General features: G+C 46.1%; 1 protein-coding gene across 12 annotated transcripts in view; it reads left to right on the forward strand.

Moving 5' to 3' along the window:
- The window catches only part of Alg9 (asparagine-linked glycosylation 9 (alpha 1,2 mannosyltransferase)), a 68,415-nt gene extending 57,213 nt beyond the window's left edge, over positions 1–11,202 (forward strand). For 10 of the 12 annotated variants that reach the window (XM_006509902.2, XM_030243942.1, XM_030243943.1 and 7 more), the window contains one exon: positions 10,297–11,106. In XM_006509902.2, the coding sequence (XP_006509965.1) occupies positions 10,297–10,420 (124 nt within the window). In that variant the 3' untranslated portion in view covers positions 10,421–11,106. Of the gene's footprint in view, positions 1–10,296 lie in introns of all 12 variants that reach the window. The other 2 variants (NR_045601.1, NM_133981.2) reach the window with 1 other exon arrangement.
- Positions 11,203–14,983: the final 3,781 nt, after the last annotated feature.

The following is a 14,983-nucleotide window of genomic DNA, read 5'->3' on the forward strand; positions in this document are numbered from 1 at the left end:
TTCTGGGGGAACTTAGGCAGGGTTTCAAACTCCTGCAGATTTAATTACAGGTGAGGAACAGAGGCAGGTTAAACCAGCAGCTGGCTGGGTAGAGTAGGGGCCCTTTCTAGTCAAAGACCTCAATTGCAGCCTCAGTTGTAGGTGGGGGTATGCATGATGGATGGTATTTGCTGCTTTGCTCTTTCATCGCCCAGCACAGAAACCTGAACTTTAGCTGGCTAATCTAGAGAATGTCTGTAGACAGTGTGTGGCTTTTTAATTACCTTCCAGCAGAGGTAAACCCAGCAACTCTGAGGCCTGAGAACCATTGCACCCGTACACCTTATCCATTTGTGTCCTCTGTGATAGGGTGGTCTGTGTGCTCTGTGATAGGGTGGTCTGTGTGCTCTGTGATAGGGTGGTCTGTGTGCTCTGTGATAAGGTGGTCTGTGTGCTCTGTGATAGGGTGGTCTGTGTGCTCTGTGATTGGGTGGTCTGTGTGCTCTGTGATAGGGTGGTCTGTGTGCTCTGTGATTGGGTGGTCTGTGTGCTCTGTGATAGGGTGGTCTGTGTGCTCTGTGATTGGGTGGTCTGTGTGCTCTGTGATTGGGTGGTCTGTGTGCTCTGTGATAGGGTGGTCTGTGTGCTCTGTGATAGGGTGGTCTGTGTGCTCTGTGATTGGGTGGTCTGTGTGCTCTGTGATTGGGTGGTCTGTGTGCTCTGTGATAGGGTGGTCTGTGTGCTCTGTGATAGGGTGGTCTGTGTGCTCTGTGATTGGGTGGTCTGTGTGCTCTGTGATAGGGTGGTCTGTGTCCTCTGTGATAGGGTGGTCTGTGTGCTCTGTGATAGGGTGGTCTGTGTGCTCTGTGATAGGGTGGTTTGTGTGCTCTGTGATAGGGTGGTCTGTGTGCTCTGTGATTGGGTGGTCTGTGTGCTCTGTGATAGGGTGGTCTGTGTGCTCTGTGATAGGGTGGTCTGCTTAGTGGGAGCCAGCAGAGGCAGAACTGTTTATTTCTGTACAATAACAGGTTTACCAGAGTATGTGTTGTGAAGGTTAGGTTAGTTGGAAGCTTACTGCAGTGTGACAGTCACCCATTCTTATAGCTGTAAAGGAAGACCACAGCTGGCTCCTGGCCAGCTCTTCCTCAGGGTCTCTCTTGCATTGGCCATCAGATGCTAACTGAGGCATTACCACTCTCTCACCCACACCTCTGGCCCCTGAGACTAGCTCTCGGCTGGATCTCAGAGGAGGCTATCACCCAGAGTTCCTGCCTGTGGCTTTCCTTTCACATGGGGGCTGCACTCCATTGCTGTTAGGACTCAGCCTTGGAAGACTTCTCCCTCATCCTGCTGCTGGTGGGAAGCAAGCCCCAGCCATGCTCAAGGGATGAAGAGTTGTATGGACATGTTATAAAATCTCCTCAGCTTCTCTAATGCCGTTCTCCTCCTGAACTATTTTTCAATTCAAAGATTTCTGACTAGACGGAACGGGGCAGCCCTGAAGGCCATTTCCCCTTCCTCCCCAGATGGACAGGAGACCACATCCTGGGCAGGCAGGCTTTGATGCACAGTGCAGATGCTATCTGGTCTTTAGGGAAGAATCCGTTGAATCAGTTTCTCCACATGACCAGCGAGTGGTGGGCTCTAGTGCTTTTTCTGTATGCCAGGCACTGTGGTGCCTCGCCTCCCTCACTGGTGCCGAGGAGAAACAGGAACGGCAGAATTCATGTCCTGTTACACTGTCAGCTCACTGCTCTCACAGTCTTTCATTCTCTGTCAGCTTCTGCCTGCTGTCTCCCCTTCAGCTCCTGCCCCTCCCCATTTCCCCCAAATACTTTTCTCAGATCTCCATCTAACATAGCTACCCTTGGCCAGATTTGGCTTCAAACTCCTTGCATGTTGCCTAATGTCTTAGTTCCCTAATCATTCAAATCTGCTGACATTTAGGAAGAGCAAATTGAACAAACCTTTTAATCCTTGTGGAGTCCAGCAAGCTCTGCTTTCTGTTGTTGTGGAAAGACATCTCCACATCTCCTCACTGAGCCAGTGCTGTAGACGGACGAGGAGATTCAGTGCTTCAGGTTGGCCCTGGCTTTAAGCTAATGGACCAAGCAACTGACAAGCAACTGACATCATCAGTTTTGTTCCAGCTTCTTTATGATTCTCAGCATATTAGAGGCTCTTAAATATATGACTTGGTGGGCTTTACAGTCTTTTTATTATTTTTACATTTTTATTACTTATTTTTTTATTATCTGTGTGTGAATGCATGAATGCATGTATGTATGTGTACGCACTGAGATTTGCAGGTGGTTGTGAGCCTCCTGTTATAGATGCTGGGAACCGAACACCAGCTCCCCAGAAGAGCAGCAAGTCCTCCTCGCTGCTGGGCCATCTCTCTAGCCCCTAGATTTACTTTCTTAGAGCTGGATTTATGTAATGGTGAAAAGGAGGCAGGAGCAAGGTAAGGGTCTTGTCAGAAGCCTGAACCTTAGTGAAAGAAAAACTGTTGCGGCGAAGTATACTTGTTATTTATTTCAAACTTTAAAGCTTGCCAGAGTCTTTTTCTTGAGATGGTTTCCAGTGCTCTTCTGCCACATGGATAAAGCCCAGATAAGGTTCTGAGGAGCAGGACTGAGCCTGCGAGACACTGTCGTGTGCTGCCTGTATCCCTCATTCACTACCAGATGGGAAAAGACTGAAGAGCACTTCCCCCAACCCTTGGCAGGACCGCAGGTCAGAAGGCTCCAGTTGCCTAACAGCAAGTCTTTCCCAACCCCACTGTTCTGAACGTTGGCTAAAGGTGACTGGTGCAGAAGCTAGGGTGTTATGCCAGATGCTGTACACGTCAGGAGCATGAGTCCCTACATACCCATGCCTGTGCTTCAGTAGACTTCTGACCTAGCCACCTCACAGCTCCTTGGAGGTCACTCTGAGTGGTCAGCACGGTGGCCCGAGTGCTGGATAGACTGCTGAAAGTTAAGTGTTATACCAGTCACATGGGTCAGGGCGACTTGGCAAACTCTGTGAACTAGAACCCGACAGGTCATTTGGCCTCTAGAATGCCATTGCTTTTGTTAACATGGGCACTCTGAATCAGCTGTGCCGCCATCCCATGGGCCACTGTAGCTCCCTCCCTCCTTCCTCCCACACTGTGTAGTTTCCTGCTTTGCTCTGCTCTGCCTCATGGATTTAGGACTAAAATGTTTGAGAAGAAAACAGAACCTGTTTTTGCTTTTGAAGCTCCGTTTCCTTGTGGAGGTGAGCATTGGATGCTAGGGGAGCAGACTAGATCATCTGATTTGAGAGGCTGGCCTTTTCTTCCACGTGTAGACTCAGGAGTGTTTTCCACGGGAGAGTTCTAAAAGCTGGAGATGCAGCATTGTGTCCTGTCCCTAGGCGGGCCCTCCAGCAAGTACAGCATGTTAGCCATGCTCCTGTGTCCACGCTTGTGAAATAGGGGTGTGAATTATCTCTGGAGTGCTTACTGACTATAAAGCAATGTCCTCACCCCGTGTCCCCCCCAAAGGCTGTTAAAGCACCCTTATGTTTGCCCATACAAGCCTTTTGAAAGTTAGCAGTGCTCAGTAAAGGATAGGTTGAGTATAACTGAACGTGAAGGAAAACCCAGATTGTCTTTAGAGCTAAAGGTGCTTTGAAGGGCCAGTTCTGCACTGAGAGGTATAGAAAACATCTCACCGAAAATTGCACTACATGGAAGAGACAGCAAAGAGCAGTTCCAGGAAGTACTCAGTGGGGCTGAACCAGCAAGGCTAAATGTGGTTTTAATGTTTGAGTGAGGGAATTAGTGGCTGGATGGACAGACAGACAGGTAGAAATGGGAGGGAAACCCATTGAGTGCAGTCTAAGCAAATTGACTCAGTATTTCCACTTGCACCGGCTGGTGGTTTCGGGGGAGACTAGCTGCCAGTCTTCTGCTCATGTCAGCAAGTACAGACTTAAGTCTCCACAGCAGGGTGCTCTCAGACCCCGATAAATGGGATGGTCATTGAATCAGAGCACATTCTGAGCTGTCAGCTAGTTATGCTGCTTGGACATGTTTTGTGCATAGCTGATCCATTCCAGCATTGCTTAAGAGCCTCTCTTACTGGGGTAGAGTGTTTGGGTTTCTATGATGGTGACACCTATCTTACATCTTGTTCCTTACTGATTCAGTTATAGTCAACCTACTATCCTTTGTTGAACAACTCTAATGTTCAGCGCTTGTGTTCTTTCAGGTCACAAGGCCTGTGGCATTTCCTTACAGGCCTTGTGGCATGAACTTTGATAGGTTTTCGTTTTGTCTTAGTTTGTGATCATGTGATTTATGTTTCCACATGTGTGAATGTGTGCATATATGCAGACTCCATCTTCCAGTGCTTAGCTGTTCTTCTTCAGAAACAACGTAGTCTAACAAGTCGTCTTATCAGTTAAAGCTGCTTCAGATCCTAATGGTGGAGAAACTGTCATAGTTAGGGATTCCCTTCTTTCTGAGTCAGAACAGATGAAAGAAGGAAGAAATGTAGAACAGCAGCTAGTGTCAGACCAGGGGAACTCCAGCCAACTTGTTCTAAAAACCGAGTCAGACAGCCCACAGACTCATTCCTTCCCAGTTGAGAGGTGGGCACGCTATCATAATAGCAGCATCTGTCTTACTTCTGGAAGTCATTAGCCGTTAGTGGCTCTGTGTGGTGACTGCAGAAGACCTGTGTTCCCAAAGGATGCTCTGTGCTGTGCTCTGACGAGACCCTGTGCTTTCTCCTTTTATAATTTTGTGCTCAGATCTGCCTATAAAATCCTCCTTGCTGAATGCTGTGTTTAGAATTTAGTGCTAATTTTCCGATGACTCCACACTGGGTCACTCCCCAACACTGCAGAGTTGGGGTGTCTCTTGATTCACTTCATGTCTGTCCTTGGCAAGATGTATAACCCAGGGCTGGTGAGATGGCTCAGCAGGTAAGAGCACCCGACTGCTCTTCCAAAGGTCCTGAGTTCAAATCCCAGCAACCACATGGTGGCTCACAACCATCTGTAATGAGATCTGACTCCCTCTTCTGGAGTGTCTGATGACAGCTACAGTGTACTTACATATAATAAATAAATAAATCTTTAAAAAAAAAAAGATGTATAACCCAAACCACAACCTGTTGGACTTGGGATTCCTCACTGGGAGTAGGACTTGTCTGTTATCTACCCTTCATACCTGCATTTATGCTGTCACCTGATGGCGCTCAGGATGGTTGAGCGCACCTGAATTCTTTAGCGTGATGTACTTTATCTATCTGCCTATCCTTCAGCTACCCATCCATCCTTCCAATATGTGTGCTGTTCATCATACAGTTGTACCAGGCATAGGTAAGACATACTCAGTCCCCGAGATCTAAATGTAGGAATAGCGGGGCATCCAGCAAGTTAACAAATAAGTCTGTACACATTGTGAAAGACAGACTGGGAAGACCTGGCGGTCTCCTGAGCCAGAGGAACTGGAAGAAGGGTCACCAGAGGTGAGGCAACTACACACCTCCAGTGAGGTGTCTGAGATGGAAAGATGTGTTCTGAATGCTTCCCCTGTCCTATCCAGTTCTCAGCGTCTGACTTCTCTTCTCAGCTTGTGTGCTGGTTGCTGCTTTAGGAGCATACATGCTAAGTTACGGCTGTGTGTGTCTTCAGAGGTTGATGTGAATTCAATGAGACCGTGAGCCCAGTGAGAGAAGATGGCGTGGCTCTGTGGCAAGCATGCAAATCTTCATAGATAGTTGTCTATCTATATTGGAGAATTTGAGGTTTTCTGGATGGGGCATGGTGGTGCACATCTTCAATCCCAGTCAGAGGCAGGTGGATCTCTGTGAATTCCAGACTAGTCAGGGCTGCACAGTGAGACACTATCTTCAAAATACATACATACATACATATATACATACATACATACATACATACATACATACATGAATGTAATTCTTTTCTAAATTTGGAACAAATTTGTCTGTTTGTTTTAAATGTTGTAAGTAACATTTTGCCAACTTTATATGTTTGAAGTTTTCTGGTATAGTAAGCAGAGAACAAAAGTTATTTGTGAAGCATGAAGATGAGCAGACGAGTCTTCATAAAGCAATAAAGCCCCCATGATGCATGCTGCTTGTTCTGACCAATCCTGCTACAGACACCTGTGCGTGTGGCTGTGGACTTACCGTTCACAGACAAGAGGGTTTGATCTTTCTGAACTAGTATTAGCTATAGTCAGACTTCATAGTTTTTGCAAACATGGTTGTTTTTTTTTTAAAGATTTATTTATTATTATACATAAGTACACTGTAGCTGTCTTCAGACACACCAGAAGAGGGTGTCAGATCTCATTACAGATGGTTGTGAGCCACCATGTGGTTGCTGGGATTTGAACTCAGGACCTTTGGAAGAGCAGTCAGTGCTCTTACCCACTGAGCCATCTCACCAGCCCAGTTGTTTTATTAAGTATGTATTTATTATGTGTGTGTGTGTGTGTGTGTGTGTGTGTGTGTGTGTATACTGTCGCTATCTTCAGACTCACCAGAAGAGAGCATCAGATCCCATTTCAGATGGTTGTGAGCCACCATTGGTTGCTGGGAATTGAACTCAGGGCCTCTGGAAGAGCAGTGGGTGCTCTTAACCGCTGAGCCATCTCACCAGCCCCGCAAACATGGTTGTTGAGTTGCTGCCCAGGCTTGCATTCCATCAGATCACATTAGCTGTGTGCATTTCTCTTTGCTATTCATTTCCTTGGCAGTTCTTTCCCGCTGAGTTACTCATCCTGAACTGTAGGATGCTCACACACTCTAGACAGCAGTCCTCTACTGGAAGGTTTGTAGATACCTTGTCCCAGTCTCCTTTCTCTTTCTTATTGGTTCAGCTTGCTTCTTATACCCAGCAGTAACACATAGTAGGCCTTCCATTTCAGCCTAGTCAGTGTTTTTGGTGATGTATGTTCTGTGTTTTGAAATATGTGGGCTTCTGTGGTGTTACCTGTCAGCACAGGAGGAAAATGGTCGTCAGCACTCATGGTCTTGTTCCAATAGACCCTGTCTGCTTTTTATGTTTTTAAGTTATTTTATAAATTATTTACAAAAAACAGGAGTTGGAGGGTAATAAAAGATTCATTTGAAGATATAATAAATGGGGGCTGGCGTGATGGCTGAGAGCACAGGTTGTTCTTACAGAGGACCTGCGCTCATTTCTCTGCACCCACATTGTGGCTCACAACTGTCTGTGACTCAGTTCCAATTCCTTATTCTGGTCTATTGGGCACTAGGCATGCACGTGATACGCATACATACATGTAGACAAACACTTGTACACATAAAAATAAGCCTTTAAAAAAGAAAATATAATACATGAAACTTTTCCATATTCTTTTGGTTATGGACACACACACACACACACACACACACACACACACACACACGCTGGGTATTTTTTGTTTTATTTCTCGAGGCAGGGTATAGCCAGACGTATAACTACTGGGACTGGATTTGTAGTCTGGACTGGGCTTGAACTCAGAGGGCTCGTTCTGCCTCTGCTTCCCAAGTGCTGCAGTTAAAGATGTGTGCCATCGTGCCTGGCCTGTATATTCTGAATTTTTATTCTATATTCTCCTTGTTGGGAACACACACATATACATGCATTTCTCCTGAGATGGGTGTCCCAGATTCCAGCCAGCTGCTTACTGGCTGTTGTGCATGAACCTGACACATCCATTGTGAAAGATGGATGGCTTCAGACTTGTCACTAATAAAATCCAGCTCATCGGTGCTCCTGGCTTTCCTTATCCTTGCTTCATCAAACAGGGTGAAACTTTTGGTGATTCACAAACCTCCATTGTTTCCTAATTCAGACTTTTTTTTTCCCTGTATTTAGAGTTTAAAAGTTAACTAGACTGGTCAACAACTTTTAAATGTCTCTGTCATCTGTGCTCCTCTGTTGTGTCCTTTCCTTCAGCTCGTCCACTTGCGAACTGTACCAATTAAAATCTTACAGCATTTTGGAAACTGAAAGGTGGGTGGGGCATAGGGCGTGTCTCTTTATTATACTGGGCACCATCCAGGGTCTCAGTGCAAACACTGCACGATGATGGATGTCCTTCCTGGCAAAGGCTGACTGGGTAGAAAATACGATACTTTCTTTTTGTGCTAGGAGCTGATTGTTTACTGATGGATTATTTTTTAATCACATTTACAATGTATTTTGTGTGTTATGGTGGGGGAGGGGGAAGGAATGAACATGGGAAGTTAGAAGACACCTTGTGCGCTGGGCGGTGGTGGCTCACACCTTTAATCACAGCACTTGGGAGGCAGAGGCAGGTGGATTTCTGAGTTGGAGGCCAGCCTGGTCTACAGAGTGAGTTCCAGGACAGCCAGGGCTACACAGAAAAACCCTGTCTTGAAAAACCAAAAAAAAAACCAAAAAAACCAAAGAAGCTTGTGAGTTCAGAAGGGAGCTTTGCTGAGTCTGCCCCTTTCCTACCATGAGTTCTGGGACTCAGCCTCAGGTTGCTAGGCTTGGCAGCAGGTGCTGACCCAACTTCTCAGTTCTTGAGTTTGAGGCCATTCATCTAGCCTTACAGGCACCTGCAGACAGCAATGTGAAGTTTGCTTGTACATCAGTGTCCCTGTGTCAGTGGACAACTGCTGTCCACTACTCATCTCTGTGTGTGTGTATTTGTTGTGTGTGTGTGTGTGTGTGTGTGTCTGTCTACTTTGAGGATTGTGGAGTGTTTTCTTATGATGTTAGAGGTGGTAAGTATTGAAAGGATTTTGAACTGTGCTCGGTGGAGGATATAAGCGCCTCCAGTGGTTTACTCTGTACGTAGCTGCTGCAGAGCTCATCCGAAAGGAGAGCAGAGCTGATTCTGCAGACCCGACGTTGATCCAGGGCTTGAGTCCAACCAAGTGTGTATGACTTAATGAACAGGAGTCATCTCTGGGATGGCCACTGACCTGAGGGAATTGGTGCTGGCTTTAGACTTTCTATTCGGAACATCACTTTATCTGTGCGTTGTGAGCAAAAAGAGGAAATTAACTTTTGTCTGAGCCCGGTGCATCCTCTTCCTGTTTACCCTGCTCCCAGGAGCCCTGCTTTATCTCCAGTCTCCTCTAAGCCTCTTTTCTCTACCCAAGCCCTTGAGCTGTTGGCTGTTGAGGTGAAGTGTGTCTCTGTTGAGTACAGGGCACTGCCAGCGTCTCAGTTGGGAAGTGTCTCTAAGAGGTGTGTTTGCCAAGTGCGATACCATTGTGTGCAGGCATTGCAGGAGTCTGCCAAGCCCAGAGGTAGGCTGCCAGTGCAAATGCCACATCGACCTGACATTTACAAGTTTAGAATCTGGAAAAGGACTGGCCGTGGACACCCTTCAGCTATCTCATTTCCGGTACCAGTAACTGGGCCAACTTGGATTTTCAGACTGAAAAATTCAGTCAGGAAGTAATACTTGATGCACTTGAAGCTGCTATTACAACCTGTTCAGGAAGGATAAATCTGCAGGCTTCAGGTTAAGCCATAATGGTAAAGCTTGCAAACTCTAGAATCAAACCTGGATGCGACTCTTAAATGAGGCTCTTATTAGTCACTTCATGAACTTGAACAAACTGCTTAATCTCCGTGACCTTGAGTAGACTTAACCTCTGCTCTCTGTGAAACTGTGTCACTGCCACCTTTCTCGTAGATTTATTAAATGGGGTAAACAAATTTAAAACCAAATCACTCCCCGATTCTCAGACTTCAGCCATGAGTAGAATTTTCGAGAGCATGCTGAGCTCTCATGATTGTGCATAGACTTGCTGCTTGCTCCAGGCACTGCTGGGACGTTGCACAGGTCCCCAGGACACAGTTTTCCTCATCTTTTTGGGTAACTTAGAGCTGGAGCCAGAATTGGTTGAACATTTACATAATTGGTCTATAATTCTATATTTTGTTCTATATTTTTCTAGATTCAGAAATTACTTGGGTGTCCAGAGTTGATTTCAGTCATCACAGTCTTTGTATGCCTTGGAACTTGTCTGTGTCAAATTCGAATGCAAAATGCGGACCCATAGCTCTTGCTAGTCTGTTCAGACTTATTAAGGAGACAGATTTTTTGTTGTTGTTTGTTTATTTGTTTTTTGTTTTGGCTTGAGTAACAAGGTATATGGTCTATTATTATGATCTGGTACCTAAATAGTAGACTTTTCTGTATTCATATGTTTTCTGTATAAAACATTATCCTTGATGTAGTGCTTGGTTTCTTTTAATTATTTTCAGAGCATTCAGTAAAATGATGAAATTCCTCCCCACCCCCTTTCTTTTCTCTTGCAGGTCTTCCAAGTTGCTTCGGGCATTCTATGTTCCCTTCCTGTCAGATCAGTACACGGTGTATGTGAACTACACCATCCTGAAGCCTCGGAAAGCAAAGCCGAGCAGGAAGAAAAGTGGAGGTTAGCACCCCGGTGACTCCAGAGGACAGCCTGTGCTAACTAGGGCTTCCACGGAGCCGACTTCCTCCAAGGCATCCTGTTAGAGCTGTAATAAAGGTCGTCCACCAAGAGTGCCAGAAGCTGGTGCTCTGAGCTCGTCATGGTCTATGTCAAAGTCTAATCAAAGTCACACACTTCCTGCTCCTGGGTCTGTTCTGCATGTGAGCTCTCTGCAGATAGGCACAGTCCTAACTCCTGGGGAAGTCCAGTGCTCCACTCCACCTTGTTCTCCATGTAGGTACTCACTGGAGGGAGAAGAGTAGAACGTGCTTGCAGAAACTGCGAGAGGACCTAACTCGGTGTGGGCTAGCCTTCTCCACTCTCTGGCCAGCATCTGAGAACTACCAAGCCTCCCTTAGACTACAAGGTTTCTCTCTCAGAGCTGTTTGGCAACTTCTAGCAGGCCTTCTTCAAATCCTACTGCTGAAAAGCAGCTCAGCCTAGTTGCCAACCAGATATGGCCTTTTCCCGGCAGCAAGACGTGGCTTCTAAAGTGTTCCCAGGACTGACACTGTCCTGAAGCTCAGGAAAAAGGCGACCACTGAAGAACTGTGACCTAATCATATTATTTAATGATGCCTTTAACTTTCCTTTTATTTTCTTTAAAACTGGTCTTAATTATATGGCTTTTTGGGAAGTGTTTTAAGATTTTTTTAATGTTTCAGTCTGCTTTATTGAATTCTAGACTCTGTATATATAGGGCGTCTTTGGAGAAAAAGGTGTATCAATAGATTTGGGTGACAACACATTTTAAAGTAGTCTGAGGCCATTTTGGGGAAATTAAGAATTCCTTTTCGTAAAATGATAGTCCCAGTGAAATGAAAATGACTGATTTCAGTTCTCCTGCAAGGTATCCTCTAGATAGGCATTGGCAAGGAGTCCCCCATCAGGTCCGCCTGCCTGTGACTTCACCTTCTCTTACAATATGGCACAGCCTGTAAGCCATTTTCTCAGTGTCTCATGTGATCCTCACAACTACTGTGAGGAGGACCAGCTTCCCAGACAGGAGACAAATGAAGACGGAGGGCTAGAGCCTTATGGTTGGGCAGAAGGTGACATCTCTGCTGGCTGACTTCTCATGCTTGTGTGAGTGTCCGCGCCTCTCCGCTCATCTATGAAGAAAGCACTGCTTGGAAGGAGGAGGAGGCTGACCAGAGACCCGATCAGTTGTCAGCTTCTGTAGCTCGTGGAGTTCTGTGGCACCTGTGGGTTAGCCCTTCCTGCAGCGCTAGCTATGTGACATTGCTGGGCCTGAGCTAGCAAAGCACTTGCTTTGGAAGTCACAGGGTCTGCTGTGCACCGGGTTCCTGTCCCTGTGCATCATGTTAAGGTGCCTAATTCCCTTAAGGGGGATGGGTTCTAGCAGTACAGAGAGGAAGATCTGATTTCCACAGTTTCCATGTTTTCCTTTTTAAAGAAAATAACTTTCTAATGTGAAGCAGCCCCAGTAAAGAAGACAGAAAAACATGTAGTTGAATGAACCCTCTTGGGGTTCTCCTCTAAAACAATATCTGGTTGCAGACGGATGAAGCAAAGGTGAGGTGCCCAGATGGACAGAATAACAACTGGGTAGGAAAGACAGATGGTAGCCCTACTGTGTGAACGACCCCTGGCATTTCATTCTCTGTGTTTGATGCTGTGAGTGTAACCTTACTGAAGAACCGAGAGCGTGTCTGAGAAGCCAAGGCACTGTAGGATGGGTTGGCGATGGAGCCCAGTGGAGAGTGGCTGAGTGGTAGAGCATGCATTTACCATGTGCAAGGACCTGGGTTCAGTTCCTAACACGTGCAAACACACATACCTACATGTGGTACAAAATTGAACGATTTGATCATCTTCTGTGCCTGAAAAATGTAAAGATCCCTGAAACAGTGCCTGACTGCAGGCACCTGACCAAGCCTCTACATACACACACATGCATGCACACATACATGCACAATATGCAAACATAGGTCCTCTGAGTAAGAGCTCAAACATAATGTAACACAAAAATGCTAGATGGATGCAGAGATTTCTTGGAAATGTCAGTTCCTATCCCTTTGAAAACCTCTCTTTGGTTTTCTCCATTCTGTCTTCTGGTAAGAGCATGCGTGGTACATCTCAGACATGATGCCAAGTGCCTCTTAGCAGCCTACAGAATTAGCTTTCTTGGGAAAAAGAAAGGTCTCTGATGCACAGCCCCCGTCTCCTGCAAAGACTGTTGACAGATACCACTACTTCGGTACCTAGACTAAGCATTAATTGGTAGATTGTTGCTCTAGCTGTAGCTGTATCTATAGATCTGCATGTGATTCAGAAAGGCCTTTGATGGCAGGACAAGGGAGAGGACATAACTGTGTACTTGGCAAATCTAGACTTCTCTGATCTCTGACCCTAAATTAGCCTGTTTTGGACCTTAAACCCGTGACTCTGAGTACGTGTGCTGACCCAATCTAGGTGGTAGGAATCACCTAGATTCAAGCTCTGACTCTTAAACAACTTCATTATGTGATTTAAAAAGAAGAAGAAAAGACAGGTTAGTCTAATCTCTGGGGAGAATTGCAGAGAATTGCAGCCTGTACTCCTTATTACTGAATTCAGGTTTAGCAGCGGGCACGCTTTTAAATCAGGGTGGTGGTTGGTCACAATCTTTAGGTCATTTTCCTAGTCTGGCATTCTGGGAAAGACATTTGAACTCCTCCTGTAAGTTACTAGGAAGCCGCTCCACCAGAGGGAACCTTCTTACGTGTTGTGCCTCCCAGGGTCGGGTGGATGAGACTCACTGAGGTTCCATAACAACCTGCCTAATACCAGTCTGCTAGGCTCCTCAGGCAACTGAGGAAGCTGGAGTGGGCGTGTGCTCAGCTTTAATGGTCCGTGACAGGAAGATCAAGGCTTCTGTAAGGCGATGACTGGGTTTCCTGGCTTCGCTGGCGTGTCTGTAAATCTTTAATTATCCCAGCCTCTGAGAGCAGGTAATTCCTAATGGAAATGACATCAGGAATCAGCAGTGTGCTGCCCGACACCAGTGCCATCCAGTTCTTCCCCCTTCCTGGTCCTAGTGCTTTATTTCATGTGTCCCTGTGAAAGAAAACGTCAATACATTTTGACAGTTTAATTCTTTTGAGACAGGGTTTCTCTGTGTAGCCCTGGCTATCCTGGAACTCCCTCTGTAGACCAGGCTGCCTTAAAACTGAGAGATCTGCCTGCTTCTGCCTCCCGAGTGTTAGAATTAAAGACATGCGCCACCATCCTAGGTTTGGTCTTCCTTTTCTCAGGCATGGGCCACCACCGCCCTAGGCTCAATTTCCCTTTCCTTAAGGTGACTCCTTTTGCATTCAGCTTCTAGTCTTCATTGGGAATTGGAAACAGAGCAGCTGCTGTGTCCCCCACTGCTGGCTCAGTTCATAGATGTGACACTACAGGTCAAAGGACTCAGACTTTGGGGAGACGGCTTCTGGAATCAGTGAAGTTGGGTTTACTCCTCTCAGGAGAAGCGGAGCACAACAGGAATGCATTTTTGAGCCTTGTGCTGGAAAGAGACTGTGCCGTAGGCCCCGCTTACCTCACCGCATGGGCATCTGGAGTACTTGAGTCTAGTTTTCATAAAAATCTCAATCCAGTTACAGCCACCATTTGGATAATTTCCCCCCTGGGGAGGTGATAGATCTCCTTTTATTCTTTATTATTTTTTACTGCCATTTTCTTGTCTTGCTCTTCACATCCAAACTTGTCACCTGGTTCTGTGTCATTACTTTTAATTTCTCTTCTCTCGTGACCCCAGGTGTCCTGAGGTTTAATTTGATTTATTCCTCCCATGTTACTTTAGATGCTTTTATTAATTTAATTCCAGGTGTGAACAGGCCACTGCTCTGTGTTGTGTAGGACACCACCCTTCTCCTTTCTGTCAGCTTCCTTTTCTGTAGAGCGATGTCTAAGAACCCTCTCTAGACTTAAGACCCCTGTGAGGACTTCCTTTTCTGCCCTTTACTAGGAACAGACAGCTTTAAGCAGAACCCTTGTAAACCTGTTTCAGTGTTAATTGGCCCTATGGTGCAGACTCAATGCTGTTGTATTCCAGAGCTCAGGGGCCCCAACATTTTCATCTCTTGTATGTTTATTGACAACTGAGAAAGTAAAATCCACCTTTTCACTAACTAACAGGCAGCTCTTGCTTTCAACTTGGCACAGATTTTTAATTTTCAGTTTTTGAGACAGGGTTTCAGTCTATAGCCTAGACTGGCCTGGAGCTCAGTCTGTAGCCCAGGCTGGCCTAGGGCTCACAGCAGTCCTGCCTCAGCCTGCCTGTGTGGCCATCAGCGTGAGTCACCATGCTTAGCATCTCCATTTGAATTCTTAGAACAGAAAATGCAGCAAATCAGAAGTCTTGAGGACTCCAAGGGCAGCTCTTACTTAAGCGTGCATGTGTGTGTATGTGTGTGTGCGTATGTGTGTGCGTGTGCATAGCCTAGCAGTTCCGAACTCCAGACTTTGTCATGAGAGCACATTCCCCAGGATTGCATCTGAAAAGCTTCACGACATATTTACAT

This window comes from Mus musculus, chromosome 9 (assembly GCF_000001635.26).
Source record: "Mus musculus strain C57BL/6J chromosome 9, GRCm38.p6 C57BL/6J".
Classification (NCBI taxonomy): Eukaryota; Metazoa; Chordata; class Mammalia; order Rodentia; family Muridae; genus Mus; species Mus musculus.